Genomic DNA, 15318 nt, shown 5'->3' with positions numbered 1-15318 from the left:
GCATTTCTCTGTGGAGAGAGGAGAACCTTCCAGAAGAACAACCATCTCTGCAGCACTCCACCAATCAGGCCTGTATGGTAGAGTGGCCAGACGGAAGCCACTCCTCAGTAAAAGGCACATGACAGCCCGCCTGGAGTTTGCCAAAAGGCACCTGAAGGACTCTCAGACCATGAGAAACAAAGATTGAACTCTTTGGCCTGAATGGCAAGCGTCATGTCTGGAGTAAACCAGGCACCGCTCATCACCTGGCCAATACCATCCCTACAGTGAAGCATGGTGGTGGCAGCATCATGCTGTGGGGATGTTTTTCAGCGGCAGGAACTGGGAGACTAGTCAGGATTGAGGGAAAGATGAATGCAGCAATGTACAGAGACATCCTTGATGAAAACCTGCTCCAGAGCGCTCTGGACCTCAGACTGGGGCGAAGGTTCATCTTCCAAAAGGACAACGACCCTAAGCACACAGCCAAGATAACAAAGGAGTGGCTACGGGACAACTCTGTGAATGTCCTTGAGTAGTCCAGCCAGAGCCCAGACTTGAACCCGATTGAACATCTCTGGAGAGATCTGAAAATGGCTGTGCACCGACGCTCCCCATCCAACTTGATGGAGCTTGAGAGGTCCTGCAAAGAAGAATGTGAGAAACTGCCCAAAAATAGGTGTGCCAAGCTTGTAGCATCATACTCAAAAAGACTTGAGGCTGTAATTGGTGCAAAAGGTGCTTCAACAAAGTATTGAGCAAAGGCTGTGAATACTTATGTACATGTGATTTTTTTTTTTTTTTTTTTTTTTTTTAAATAAATTTGCAAAGATTTCAAACAAACTTCTTTTACGTTGTCATTATGGGGTATTGTTTGTAGAATTGAGGAAAATAATGAATTTAATCCATTTTAGAATAAGGCTGTAACATAACAAAATGTGGAAAAAGTGAAGCGCTGTGAATACTTTCCGGATGTGTGTGTGTATATATATATGAATAATGATGAAGCTGAGGTTCAAGGTGCAAAGGAAAGTATTTTAATACATTTTACTTGATGGTTACACTACTTAAAATTATTATTTTGGTAGAAAATTCCAAAGTTTTTTTTTTTTTTTTTATGTATGAAACCAAGATGAATATATTTCTACAATACCAGTGTTTTAAAATAGATTTTTAAAAAGATTTCTCATTTTATAATTTTGCACCTTATTGGATGACCCATATACAGTTTGCAGCTCTGGAAAAGGAAAGCAAAAATGCAAGAACTGTTTGTAACCTTCAAAGGTTGAAGAAATCATAGCCATTTAAGTGAGAAAGTATCAGCAGAATTTTAAAGGTCATCACTGATCTGTTGAACAGATCCAGATCATCAGAAGACTTGACATTGCAGAAGGACAAATGAAATCTAGGCATTTCTTTGCCAAGGCTCAATGTACTCCAAACCCAAATGAGCAAAGATGTCCTCTTCAGTGTCAGCGGGCAAGAAGGTGTTCTGGACAGAGATGGAAAAAGAAAAGGTAAATACATGTGATATTGTCAGTACAAAATAATGTCCATCACAACACTGAGAAATAAACGGAGACTAGAATGTGAGAAAACAGAAATGACAAATGATTTCACAGACAAAGTGTGAGAGTTTGAAGAATTACAGCGACCAAGTTATTGCACATTTAAAGGTCAGTGGACGTGATTGTTTAGACTGTTGAATCCCGTGTGTTTATATTGAGTCTCAGAGATAATAGTTTCTCAAAACATTCTATCAAGTCAACATGAATCGGCATTTGCAAACAATTTGCTTCTGTAATGTGTTGTATTTCAGTGAAATGTCATTCAACAATACAAAAATGTAGGGTGAGACTTGATTTTATTCAACGGGAATCGGGCGGATATAGACATTTTTTTTATAGGGTGGCAAGAGGGTGGCATGCAGACTATAAGGGGTGGCAACATCAAAGCAAGCGCCCATGCGTAGTTCTTATGGATTAAGGTACCAAGTTTCATTGCAGCAAGTACTAGTTCACTAATTGAAGTCACTATCAAATTACAAATGTCCATGAATTTGCGATACAACTGCATTTCCACAGGAACAATTTTGCACCAAGACATACTAAACTAAAGTCTACTAAACACATCAGCAAATTCTAAATGTACCTTAGCTTGACATTTAGAACCAGCAATCTGGACTAAACTTCACTACCTTTGTTAAGTGTACCCATGGATGGAAAATGCATGCATATCCCATGTTATTCTGCTAATAAAGTCCTGTAGGCCTATCACCTTTGTAACAGCTGGAATAATCAATTTGTTAGCGAAGATTAACACAAAGTTAGGTCTAAATAAAAATAAGCTAAACAGAAAATTGTACTGTGGGGGGCAGTGCTGCAAAACTCCTGAATATTAATTATGTTATGCACAGTAAAAGATTCTTTTAAATTACCTGTTTTGATCAACAGTCATTTTTAATGACCAATTCAAGCACCCAAATAAATATTTCACATAATATGGCAATTTCATCTCTACATCTGCCACCATCAGTCTTGGGATTCAGTCAGTAGATGAATACATAGATCAGCACTTTGATTAAAAACATGACTGATTGATCTAGTGGTAACTTTTTTACCTTTAGTTTTTAGAGGTTTTGAATTCTAATCGCCCAAATATAATTTTTCATTTTAATAAAACAAGATTGCATCTGTACATCAGTGGATGGATGTTTACAAATAAAATGCAATAATTTTGCAAGATGCAAGAGGGGAGACCAGAGTAGCGGAAACACAGACACATTTATTGACAGTTCTGTATGTGAAATAAACAGCCAGCTCTGAAATTCAGACAGCGACAACCACAAACTCTCCACTCCAGCAGCGGGAACCTGGGAAAAAAAAATCAATATGCGCCTGAGCGCCCTTGAACAAGATGACACAGCTCACAAACAACCCTCTCCCTTCACACAACCCAGCTATGAAACACTCAGTTTATACAGGGAGGAAACACACTGTGCACCGGTGCACCGCATCAACAATCAGCTCACCTGGTTACCCCACACCTGAGAGTGATTAAGAGAGAGGGAGAGAAAGAGAAAAATACAACACACACACACATACACACACTACATACACACATACTACATACACACAAACAATTAGTCCGAGAAGGCCATCACAATGGGGAACACGGAAAAGAGCGCGAGCTGCGGTAGAACTGCCGACACTAAACGACACTGATAACAGCCACAACGAACATTTATCATAACATTCAAAATAACACATTCCAGTGCCAGATCGCTAGTCAAAACACACACAGATGAAATAGAAACTCCTAGTCCAGAACTGGAGATGTTTCATCTGGATTATACACATACCTGATGACAGCTATTTCAAAAGTGGCGAGGACACGTCTCACCCATCTCAACCCATAACTGACAGCAATGTATCTAATGATCATTCAATGAATACTTGGAAACAACTGAGAAATTCATCTTTTTACCTCTTTTTTTCCACGTATTTGTCAATGTGGTCATTGTTGTTGAGGAAATAAGCTCATCAACCCTTGAGAGCCCAAACACTGTACACAATGCAATAGTAGGTAGCCGATTGGTTGATACTGTGATTGGCCGCTGCTGTAAACAATCACGTGATTGGCTGCTGCTGTAATCAGTCAATGAGTCTGTAGTCATTTGTGCATTCGGTTAGTTTAGGCAGTTTGATATAAATAAACCCCTACACAATGTCAAAATCAAAGATAATATACTTACATTTGGATATTTGGATATACATTTGGATATTTATGCTGGGATGGCAGATGGGGTTGCAATGCTTTTTCTTAGGGTGGCATTTGCCACCCCATGCCACCTCGGTAGATCCGCCCTGACAGGAATTGATTCAGACCGATCAGACTTTTTTTGGTGACAGGAGGTTAAAAGTTCTTCAGCTGATCTCGGTCTTTGCTTGCCAAAATTTGACTGTTAAATGTCATGAACGCATGCATAGCCTATCATGTGAGAGTGCATCCATATACCGGTTGAGTGAGCGTGCATCTCTCCGCTCGCACGGGGAGTTCAACATGATATCTGGTCGATGTGTCCTCATGTGTTTGTTACAAGTGGAGTTTCACATAGAGACGGAGACTGGATGTCATTACTGATGAGAGAGAGAGAGAGAGAGAGAGAGCGTCCATGCTCTGGGCGTCATGTCATGGGATTGTAAATATCTCAGCTGGAGCGTCGAGTCTGACTCATTTTGTCAGCAATGCAACAGAAACGAAACGTCCTGCCTGGAAGTGCTAAACTGGAACAAATATGTCAGAATGAGACACAGAAAACACATTAGAAAATGTTTAACAGAAGCAAACATGAGTTAAAGGCATCCCATTTATTTCAACCTGGTGTTAGAATCACGTTACTATACCTACATGTTTGCAAAATGATTTTAACAAGGTTCGTATGTATCGCTCCAGTTTCCTGGTGAACTGAACACTAGAGGTGCTACAACGACAAAGACTTTTATCCACTTTCTCACAAATCACGAGTAAAATGGCAGATTATCAGTTTATAACACTTGCTTTTCTCTCTGTTCCTTACACAATGCTATCTTATGACATCTAAACACTTTTACTCTAGCACATGACTCATTTTAGCATTTGCATTACATAACCAACTTCATTTACAAGCTTATTCGAGTGTGATTAAATTGCGCGGTAGCTCAACCGAGTCCTGAAGAGCACACGAGTCCATATCTGAACGTGTCATAGAAGCACCACAAAATGACATGGTTGTGTTTTTCATCTCACATGTGCTTTTATGACACTATCAGTTAGGTTTAGGTTTAGGAGGAAAATTATTTTTATTAAGGGTTAATATTTGCCCCCTGTGTTTGATTTTTAGGGCCATTTTTTTTACCTTTACGGGTACTATTTTTATAGCCATTTAAAACAAAATGTTTCTCGTGTTTATGTCAAATATTTCAATTACAAACTACAAATTCTCAAAATTGAAAATGTATTACCTCTTAACCTAAGATGTAAATCAATATTAAATCCTATTTTATGCCATAATATGCTTGACTAGGACTTTATTACAATATTAATAACTATATTAGATGTTACAAAAAGTAAAAGAAAAGAAAAAAAGTACATTTTGAATTTAGGGGGCATTTTTGCTCAAGCCCCCCTTCATTTCTGACACTGATAGGGAGGTCGGTTTTGTTGATTTAAAACTCAACACTGTATTAACCTTAAAAACGTCATCTGTTTGGGAAAAGTTTTAACTCACTTTTAGCGCCATACAGTGGACATTTCACCTATGAACTGTCGCGATATGTGTAATGAACCAGGTAATATCATTTTACAAAAATGTCAATACAGTCACCTAATTTTCATGAGATAAAGTTGGTTTATTTTGCCCAAATCATGTATCTAAGGGTGCTTTCACACTGGCAGTTTAGTTCGAAACAGAGCACTGTTCGCATGAAAAACTGGTAATGTGAAAGCTGTCATATGGACCGGGGAGCGCACCGCGGTACAGAACCCGAGACTACCTGTAGGAGGTGGTCTGAGTTCGGTTGCAATGGAACTGTAGCTGAATTCGCGTGAATGTGAACGCAACTCGGACTCGGGTGCGCACTCGTTCAGGAAGTAAAGTAACCTGCACATGCGTTTTAGCCGATGACGACATCATTAGTTTCGACAACACACGAGGATCCACACATTCCTGAAAGTCCCAAAAAAGTAATGACACCACAATAACATACAACACTATAAATACTGTCTATCTATCTATCTATCTATACACCTTATAAATACTATTATAGGTTATAAATACAGGGTATAATAGGAGATGACAGTGGCGATAACTTCACATTGGACACGAGCGTGAGTAAGCGTGCGGTGTAAACAAAGATGCAAATTAATTCCTTGCAATCAGCTGTCTCCTCAAAAAAGGGTGTGGTCTACCAGCTTTCGGTAGACGTAAAAAATTACGAAAAATGTTTGAGTCCATTTTAAGATCTTTGATGTTTGATTGCAGACTTTGGTATCTTGGCAAATCTGAATCTCTGAAACAAATTTCTTTGAAACACAAAAGGAGACGCATGTGAGATTGAAATTGCTGTTTTAATGAGATTGCTGTGGGGGGTTTTTTCCTAAGAAGAAACATCTGAGAAGCAGGAGACAAAGTCAAAGTTTGCATTTGGTCTCCAGTTACTGCTGTCTATGAGAAACAATTGAGATATTAAAGAGATCTCATTTGTAATTTTCTTCTACAGAAAGTATAACAAGCATATTTGACCCTCAACAAATCCAAGCCTTGCAAGCTGGTTTTGGCATGCAGAGGGCTGCATGTATTAAAAAAAAACCCAAATATTGTGTTCTGTTCGGCTGAATTTGATGAAATCTAGCAGTATGAGTATAAAAATCCGGCCACTGAGAGAGTGTCAAGAGTTCAGAGATGCTGCTGGAAAGAGTGTGTTTCAGTGTTAGAAATGCTCTAAGCGCTGGTCAAATCAAGTGTGATCCTTCACGCCAACTAATCCAGGCCTGAGAAATGCCCCATTCCAAAAATTCCCTCCAATCCCATAGATACTCCACATGAGAATCGCTCAGAATTAATTACAACATGTCTGCAGCATACAAACTCAAGCACACCACCTCCCCCCTGTAAACCAAAGAGAGATTAAGACCAGCATATCTACAAACTAATGCAGGTTTACATATAAAAACCTTGTCTGAAGACATGCGCCTTGTCTTATTTAAAGGTGCAATATGTAACAATTTTCATGTAATATTCTTTTTTTTTTTTTTTGCCAATGTGTGAACGGCTTGTAACGCAACTTAAAAAATGAGCCCTTCCCGGACTTCTTAGGTTGCCTATTAAAGCCTGTAGACTGATTTTCATGTGAAGGGAGTGGGTCGCTTTTGCCGGGAAAATCCAAAGGATGTGACATTTATGCGCACTCCCGAGAGCCTTGCCTTAGTGCTTCTCTTCCGCTATTCAACAACGACAACAAACTGCAACACTAGGTAGCATTATCTTAGAGATAGAATCCAGCAAACGTCCGGCTCCCAGCACAACACTCCTACACAAACTCAGAGTAAGCCAAAAAAAAAATAATAATAATAATTTTTTTCTACTGAATCCAGTCTAGCTAAGCGGATACGTGATCGTGGTCGAGCGAAAACTAGAGTGAACTTCGGCAGGGCATTTGATTCCTGGACCTTTTTGGGGATCAAAACCAACCCTGAATTGGTGTTCTTCTTATTGTACAGGTAATCTTACATAACTGCAAAGCATGTGAAATATAGTGCCATAAGAATTGATCTGTGTCATTTTAGCTAACTTGATCTTGCCTGCTGATGAATTGCAAGCTACCTTGCTTCGTAACTTTCAAATAATTTCAACGATCTTTTCTTTACACTAAATGTCAGGTATACAGGATAAATTTAAGCAAATATGCTGGTTTCTTGATCGTAGGACAACATATGACATACAAAACATACAATAGTGCAACATAACAGTGCAACAGTAAACTGTCTGGTATAGTTCAGTAGTATGTAACTGTATGTGTGTATCAGTATGCTATGTTAGCTGATAAGTAGTTTTAGTTTAGTCTCAAAGTTTGTAGTAAAACAGTCACTACTGTGTAATTTAAATGATGCTGTCTCATCTGTCAGCATGATGCTGGTGGATCACGTTCAGCCTCTTTGTAATTTACGTCATTGTTTTGGCCAATGCTCACTCGCTCGTGTCCCTATGAAGTGTGTGCATGAGCACGAGCAACAGGTAGCTGCTGCAGTTCACTTAACGGCCACAGGTGTCATTAATAACAAGGGTTTCTGAATCTTACATACTGCACCATTAAAGATGTCATTGCTTTAAAGCTTAATATTTTTTTAATTCAGTGTTTTATTATAAGTTTATTTAGCATTTAAGCGCAGCAATGTAGTACTAATGAAACGGTGCCTGGATAGTCATTCATTAATGAATTTCAGAACAGGGCCTGTACTGTGTGACCTGACCGGTACCGTCACATTTTAAGCCTGAACCCGAAATCACTCACTCTCTTTAGAATTTCTTCTTAAAGAGAATATATTTGTCTTTGCAACCTGAACTTCTTCAGAACGTTGAAACGTTTGAATCACCTGTGCTAAAAATTGCTCTAAACCTCACAATGAATGAAACATAATGCAGGTGTAACGAGATGCGTTTTTAAATATTGAAGTTCTTTTTTAAGTTTACACGGTGCCTAAAAAGTGAGGCGATCTTGCGCGAGACACTGACAAAATAGCGAGAAGGGACCATGGGTGGGAAATTGTGTGCTATCCAGACCCATTTAATGACCTTGTCTGAGAGCATTGGCACCATAAATGTGGAGATGGGGAAAATACGGTCGGATGCCAAGGACAATTCAAAGTTGCTATCTAGCCAAGATGTGATGTTACAACAGATGCAGCTTAAGCTAGTGGACATGGAGGACAAGAGCCGAAAATACAACATTCGCATCACAGGCTTGACAGAAGGGCTGGAAGGGTCTAGTGCCATCCACTTCCTGACACAGTCGCTCCCTAAGTAGTTCCCTTCCCTTGGCAACCTCCAGGGTGAAATAATTAATGCTCATCGAGTGTATAATGACAACAAGAAGCATGTGACACAATGATTTTCAACGTTCTCCGTTTCACCACCTGCCAAGCCATTCTTCATGCTGCTAGGAAAATCCTCTCAGTGTTGATCATCGGAGGGTGAGATTTTTGCCTGATTATAGCAGCTACATGCTTAAACGCTGCCTAGCCTTCTCTCAGGCAAGTGGAGTCAGTCCAGTCTCCTGGAAATGCTGAGGAATTCATCCACTCACTACAGGCAGTGCTGCCCCTTTCACTGACTGCAGACGGTGGAATGCCGGTGGGAACCGAAGGTATGCATGCTGAATTGGACAAGTAGCGGCTCTTCAGGTCATTTTAATACTTTGGCCTGGCCAAGATTCACCCCATTGCTCATCTCCTTGATCTATCACTACATAATCGGATGGTATAGATTGGTTGCACGTTGCCATATTGTTCTGGACTAATTTATATAGTTTATTTCGCTAAGTTGGTTCGTATGTATATTGTTCTTTGGATTAACAAGCCTACGTTCGATGTACTAATCATTTGTTTTTCGGTTGCCATCATTCAATGGTGAGGACCAAATAGTATTTGGATTGACTGTGTAGTCTACCTTCATAGTTGTTTTGGTTTACTTCTTATTGCAATTTATTCACTGCATATGCACATATTTAAGCTGTCAAGTGGCAATTATATGTCTAATATCACTTGGAAGCTCCACCACGGCACTAGCACTGGATGCTCGTGAGTGCGCTGTGAGTGCTTATGCTGCTGCTTCACGCTGGTGCCCATTTGTTTGTTCGTTTGTCTGTTTGTTTTTTGGACCACTGGACCTCTAGACTAACTGCTTGGAGTTTGATCTTGATCTTGCTCATAACACTATTTATTTTGATCAGTATTTTTCAGATATTAACTGCTCTTCTAGAATAAATGGAAATTTTTATTTTTACAAATGATCCTGATAACGGACCTGGCTCCTTTTGTGATCCTATCACGCCGATCTGCTGCGAGCCCTCTCCCTTCGTATCCATCACCTCCTCCACATTTGACAGTGAGTTTCCACTCTCTTTATTATTTGTGCTGGCACTCCTTAAAAGGGTTGGGTATCCTTCCTTCCTGTGGTTTGTTTGGTGTGGTTTCAATATGGTTCTGGCTAATGTAGTAGTTTTGTTTGCTTGTAGCTGTTTGCTTGGTGTGGTTTCGATACAGTTTTGGTTAACGATGTAGTTTTATCGGTAAGCTGTTTGCTTGGGTCCCGAACAATTATTGGTCATGTCTCTCTTTAACTGCTTTCAAATGCTGTTCTTGTGAGAGTTTTTGAGTGTTTTTGGCCGGCTTCAACCACACTTTTTCATCCAGCATGGCTATTCAGTACTCAACTGCTCAGCTTGGAACATTGAAAAGATTTTTTCGTCTGCCCTCAGACATTTATGAGTGGTATTAACATCTCGGAATTGTACGCCATCCATGTTATATACACCGATGAAAGAGGACGCTTTGGACTTTTCACCGCTCATCTCCAACTGGCATTCCTGCAGTCTGGTCTAACACACGGGCTCCCTGTAAATTTCCCACATTCAAATAATGTCATTAATTTTGGAAATTTGAGATCATTGCCCATTGATCCCCATTATGGCAGCCACAAACTTGCGTCTTCAAATTTACACTGTGCCTTGTTAAACTCTCGCTCTTTAACAGGCAAATCATCAGTGATTAATGACATGATTACTGACAAAAAACTGGATATGCTTCTTCTTACTGAAACCTGGCAAGTGCCCAATGACTTCTTATATTTAAACTTGCTTACACCGCCTGGATACACCAATTTTTCTAAAGCACATCCCCATTGCAGGGGTGAAGGACTGGCTGCAGTTTGCCATAAGAGTATTAAAATCTCTGTGACTGAGTTTCATGATATCTCTTCTTTTGAGAACTTAGCCTTGAAAATTGGTGGCCATACATCATTGTCTGTAATCTTGATCTATCGACCTCCGAAGCCTCACCCTGATTTTTTCTCTGTGCTATGTCTTCATCTGTTATTGTAATTGGTGATTTTAATACACATGAAAATACAGCGCAATCTAACGAATGTATGTCTATATTGGAATGTTTCAATCTCATACAACATGTTGATTTTGCAACTCACTCCAGGGGTCAAATATTGGATCTTATTTGTACATCTGGCTTATCTATTATCTCTGTTTCTGGCTCTGACTTTGCTTTCTCTGACCACAAACTTTTAAACTTTAGCTTCAGTTTTCCAATATCTACACCATGCATATAAAAAAACTGTTTTCCTACCGTAAAATCAGCTCTGTCAACCCCAAATCTTTCTCTGATTCTATAAGTGCCTCTTTAATTCAGACTCTTTATTATCTCACTGTCCATTAGAGATCTATTTATACTGATGCTATTTCTAAAGCATTTCAGAAGCAGAAGCATGCCCCTTTTAAGACTAGGATGGTTCCCTCCACTCATGTCTCACCCTGGCTCACTCCCGAGCTCCGGGCTATGAAAGCTGAGGGCCATCACCTTGAAAGATTGTACAGAAAAAATGGACTCACTGTACATTCATTGGTTTATACAGAGCACATGCTTAACTACCAAACTGCCTTCACTTCTGCATGCTGCTCCTATCTCTCCTCAACCATTAAAAACTCTAGATGCAGACCTAAAGCACTTTTTGCAACGGCAAATAAACTCATTAAGCCACCTGAACATGATGTTTCTGGCTCTGATGAGCTTGTGTATGGCTTTCTTCAGTTCTTCACAGACAAATTAATGTCTATTTCTGAGTCTATTGCCAATGATACACCACATACATGTGATACAAATTTTTCTCGGTCTGTCTTTACTCCTACTACTACTTCTACTATAAGTGATCTAATTATGAAGTCTATTCTACATCCTGTCAACTTGACCCTGCTCCCATGTCTCTACTTAAAATGTGTGTCTCTGATATTTCACCTACCATCACACATTTGATTAATTGTTGCCTAGCCTCTGTCACAGTTCCAGCAGAACTAAAAACTGCTGCTGTAACCCCCATTCTTAAGAAATCTGGTCTTGATCATTTAAATTTGTATAATTACAGCCAATTTCAAATTTACCGTTCCAAGCAAAAATAACTGAAAAAGTAGTGGCCTCACAATTGCAGTCTTACTTAAATTCTAATGGTCTTTTTCAACCTTTGCAGTCTGGTTTCCGTCCATCACACAGCACTAAGACTGCTCTTCTATGTGTGGTTAATGACATCCTCCTATCTATGGATTCTGGGTCTACAAACATCCAAATCCTCCATGATATAAGTTCTGATTTTGACACTGTTTGCCATTATATTCTCATTTCTCTCCTCTCTGAAATTGGCATCACTGGTTCAGCTCAATCCTGGCTTACTTCTTACCTTACTGACAGAAAATACTTCATCACTATACAAAATTACAAATCTACGACTGCTCCTCTAACACAAGGTGATCCCCAGGGTTCAGTTCTTGGACCATTACTGTTTATTATTTACATGCTTCCAATTGGTGACATCATACATATACATGGCCTTCAATTTCATTGCTATGGTGATGACATCCAAATTTACCTTACCACCAGCTCTGACTCACCATCTCTTCCTGACTCACTCACTGCATGTATTAAGAGACATCAAACACTGGATGTTCCTGAATTTTCTTAAACTCAATAAAAACAAAACTGAAATATTATTAATTGGCTCCACTACTCAAGTAAAAAGAATGGACCTGTGCATTGATATTGATGGGGTTCACGTTAACCCTCCCCTTTTGTCTGTAATCTTGGTGTTTTATTTGACTCCTCTCTCTCTCTTTTGATTCTCATATTTCCTCTGTTGTTAAAAACTCTTTCTTCCGCTTACGGAATATTGCACAACTCCGATCTTCACTCACTCTGGCTGATGCTGAAATCTTGGTACATGCTCTGATCACATCACGCCTTGACTGATGTAATGCCCTGTTTATCGGCTTACCCAAAAAAAAAAAAAAAACAATAAACATTGCTAGACTACAGTATGTCCAAAATGCAGCTGCAAGAGTCCTCACCTTCACAAGGCACTCTGCCCACATCACCCCTCTTCTTCATGATCTCCACTGGCTACCTGTTGCATCCCATATCCAATTTAAGATACTCCTCCTAACATTTAAGGCTTTAAACGGACTTGCTCCAGTTTATTTGTCTTATCTACTTCACCTTTATTTGCCTACTCGGTCTCTTAGCTCTTCTGAACTTGGCCTTTTGTCTGTTCCTAAATATCGATTGTCCACTGTAGGTGGAAGGTCATTCTGTGTTGTTGCTCCTAAGCTATGGAATGCATTACCCCTTACTCTTTGTAATATTCCCTCTCTATCCACTTTCAAGATCCAGCTGAAAACGTATCTATTTGCAGTACACTTTCAGTGTTGTCAGGGGTAGCTGTGAGAACAGTGCATGATGATCATGGATGAACTATCAATTCTAGTGTGGAATTGCGATGTGTTGAACATACCGCATAAACGGAACAGTGTGCTATCTTTGCTCCGGTGAAAGAAAATTGATCTTGCACTTTTGAAGAAACTCATTTGATGAGTAAAAATTCTGGACGTATCACTAATAAATTTGACCATACAATTGCTTCCTCCACGGCTGGAACAAAATCCAAAGGGGTGCTCATTGTTTGCAGATGCAACCTTAAAATGAAAGTGTTGGATATATGGGTGGATGGGGCAGATTTGTGATTGCTAAAGTGGAATTATACTGCAGAAAGGTTGCTGTATATCTATTTATGCAGCAAAAACATTTGATACATTTTTCTATGGTACATTTACACAAAGGATGTTAGAATTGACTGAATATTCATTTGTAGTAGGAGCAGATATGAACGCAGTATGGGATGCAAATTACGATAATTCAAATTCAACTGCTTCAAGGGAGTAGGAATTGGCCACTGCCGCTTTACAATTTACAAATTAAATAATTATTTTAATTCTTTCAAATAAATCAAATAAAGTCTAATAAATGATTCATGAACTGGCCAAAGAATTTAAGTAAAATGTAAAACATACATTTTAACATTAGACGTTAAATTTAGATTTTAAATTCACTATTGTTTTATATAGAATTGTTCTATAGTCTATGCAGAATTTAACACAATTACATCAGAAGTAACTGTAATTAAATTACTGAAAAATTAAGAGTAATCCCTTTACTTTTTTCAATGAAAAAGTAATTTATTTACAGTAATTAATTACTTTGTATGCATTACACCCAACACTGACGATGAATATAGGTCACAATTCCTCACTCAGTTGGAGTTTAATGTAGGCTCAGTTGAGGATCCCAGAATTTTATGGGAGGCGGTAAAAGGTTTTATAAGGAGCAATGCCACTCTGTTTTACTCCAATTTATGCAAAACCAGATCTGCCAAGCTGCAAGCTCTTGAAGCAGACTTTGCTAGACTAGATTCCATTCTACAGTGCAATAACTCAAATAGAAGTTGAACGTGACCTTAAGAAGGAAATAAATGATATTTTGAAGCATAATTCAGAATTTTAATTTCCACAGAACTAGGCAGCGATACTATTTCCATGGGTCCAGACCCAGTCATCTGTTGGCTATGAAATTCAGGACGAGTGAACATTTTGCTGTTATCCACTCTATTAAATTGTCAACAGGCTGAACCCAAACAAATAAATGAGATATTTTGTGTCTTTTATTCCAATTTATACAAGTAAGTGTTGCAGCTTGAACAAGCTAGGTGTAATGATTTTCTTAAGAAGCTACATTTACCACGGCTGGCAGCAGATTATTCCACTCTTCTTGATAACCCTATTACTTTAGAGGAATTGAAAGAGGCGGCACTTGCCAAGCTAAGGAATAAATCCCGTGGTTAAGATGGGATACCTCCCGAGTTTTATGTTGTATTCTGGAATAAATTAGGTCCTATGCTCTTAGACATGATAACAGCTTTAATTGAAAAAGGCAGCTTTTCTAGAGATGTCAATCCTGCCCTGATATCCTACAGTATGTGCAAACTATAGGCCCTTAAGTCTATTAAATTCAGATTTTAAGATTTATGCTAAGGTTGCATTGTTAGTCCATTGCGATCAGACAGGATTTATTAAGTCTAGACTGGCAACTGACAATGTCAGACACCTTCTTCATATAATCGATGCAACAGGAGGTGCTAAGGCTCCATCAGTACTGCTGTCCCTCGATGTAATGAAAGCCTTTGACAAAATGGAGTGGTCATTCTTGTGGTCTGTTCTGGAAAACATGGGTTTCAGTAAAGGTTTTATACTGTACATATGATTAGGGCCCTTTCCTCTAACCCCACAGCGTTAGTACTCACAGGACAACTACTTTCCTTACAATTCCCAATCACTAGGTCTTCTTGACAGGGGTGCTCTCTAAGTCCAGCTATTTTTGCTCTTTCCCTTGAGCCTCTAGCCCAGACGATTCGACAATCCACTAAAATACAATCTATTTCCGCTCACGATACTTCCCACCATGTGGCATTATATGCTGACAATGTATTGGTTTTCATGGAAAATCCAATACAGTCTATTCCTAATCTGCTGTCTATTTGTGAAGAGTTTGGCCATCTATCTGGTTTCAAGGTCAACTGGTCTAAATCTCCCATCTACCTTTAAAGGAATCTGCTAAAACGTTGCAGTTTCCAAAAAATATTCCCATTGTCTGGCACTTTAAGTATCTTGGGATACAAATTTTTCCTCTTTAAATCAT

General features: G+C 39.1%; 2 protein-coding genes across 2 annotated transcripts in view; one reads left to right on the top strand and one right to left on the bottom strand.

Moving 5' to 3' along the window:
- Window positions 1-15318, top strand: part of LOC127414398 (uncharacterized) — a 136282-nt gene that overhangs the window by 80908 nt on the left and 40056 nt on the right. The window lies entirely within an intron of this gene.
- LOC127414375 (DNA nucleotidylexotransferase-like) overlaps window positions 769-15318 on the bottom strand; it is a 161334-nt gene continuing 146784 nt past the window's right edge. Inside the window, exon 11 of the mRNA XM_051652369.1 lies at window positions 769-1471. Within this exon, the coding sequence (XP_051508329.1) occupies window positions 1385-1471 (87 nt within the window). The 3' untranslated portion in view covers window positions 769-1384. The remainder of the gene's footprint in view (window positions 1472-15318) is intronic.

The sequence above is a fragment of the Myxocyprinus asiaticus genome, chromosome 23 (assembly GCF_019703515.2).
Source record: "Myxocyprinus asiaticus isolate MX2 ecotype Aquarium Trade chromosome 23, UBuf_Myxa_2, whole genome shotgun sequence".
NCBI lineage: Eukaryota > Metazoa > Chordata > Actinopteri > Cypriniformes > Catostomidae > Myxocyprinus > Myxocyprinus asiaticus.
The sequence above is the reverse complement of the archived record's forward strand: the minus strand, read 5'-3'. Positions and strand labels throughout refer to the sequence as shown.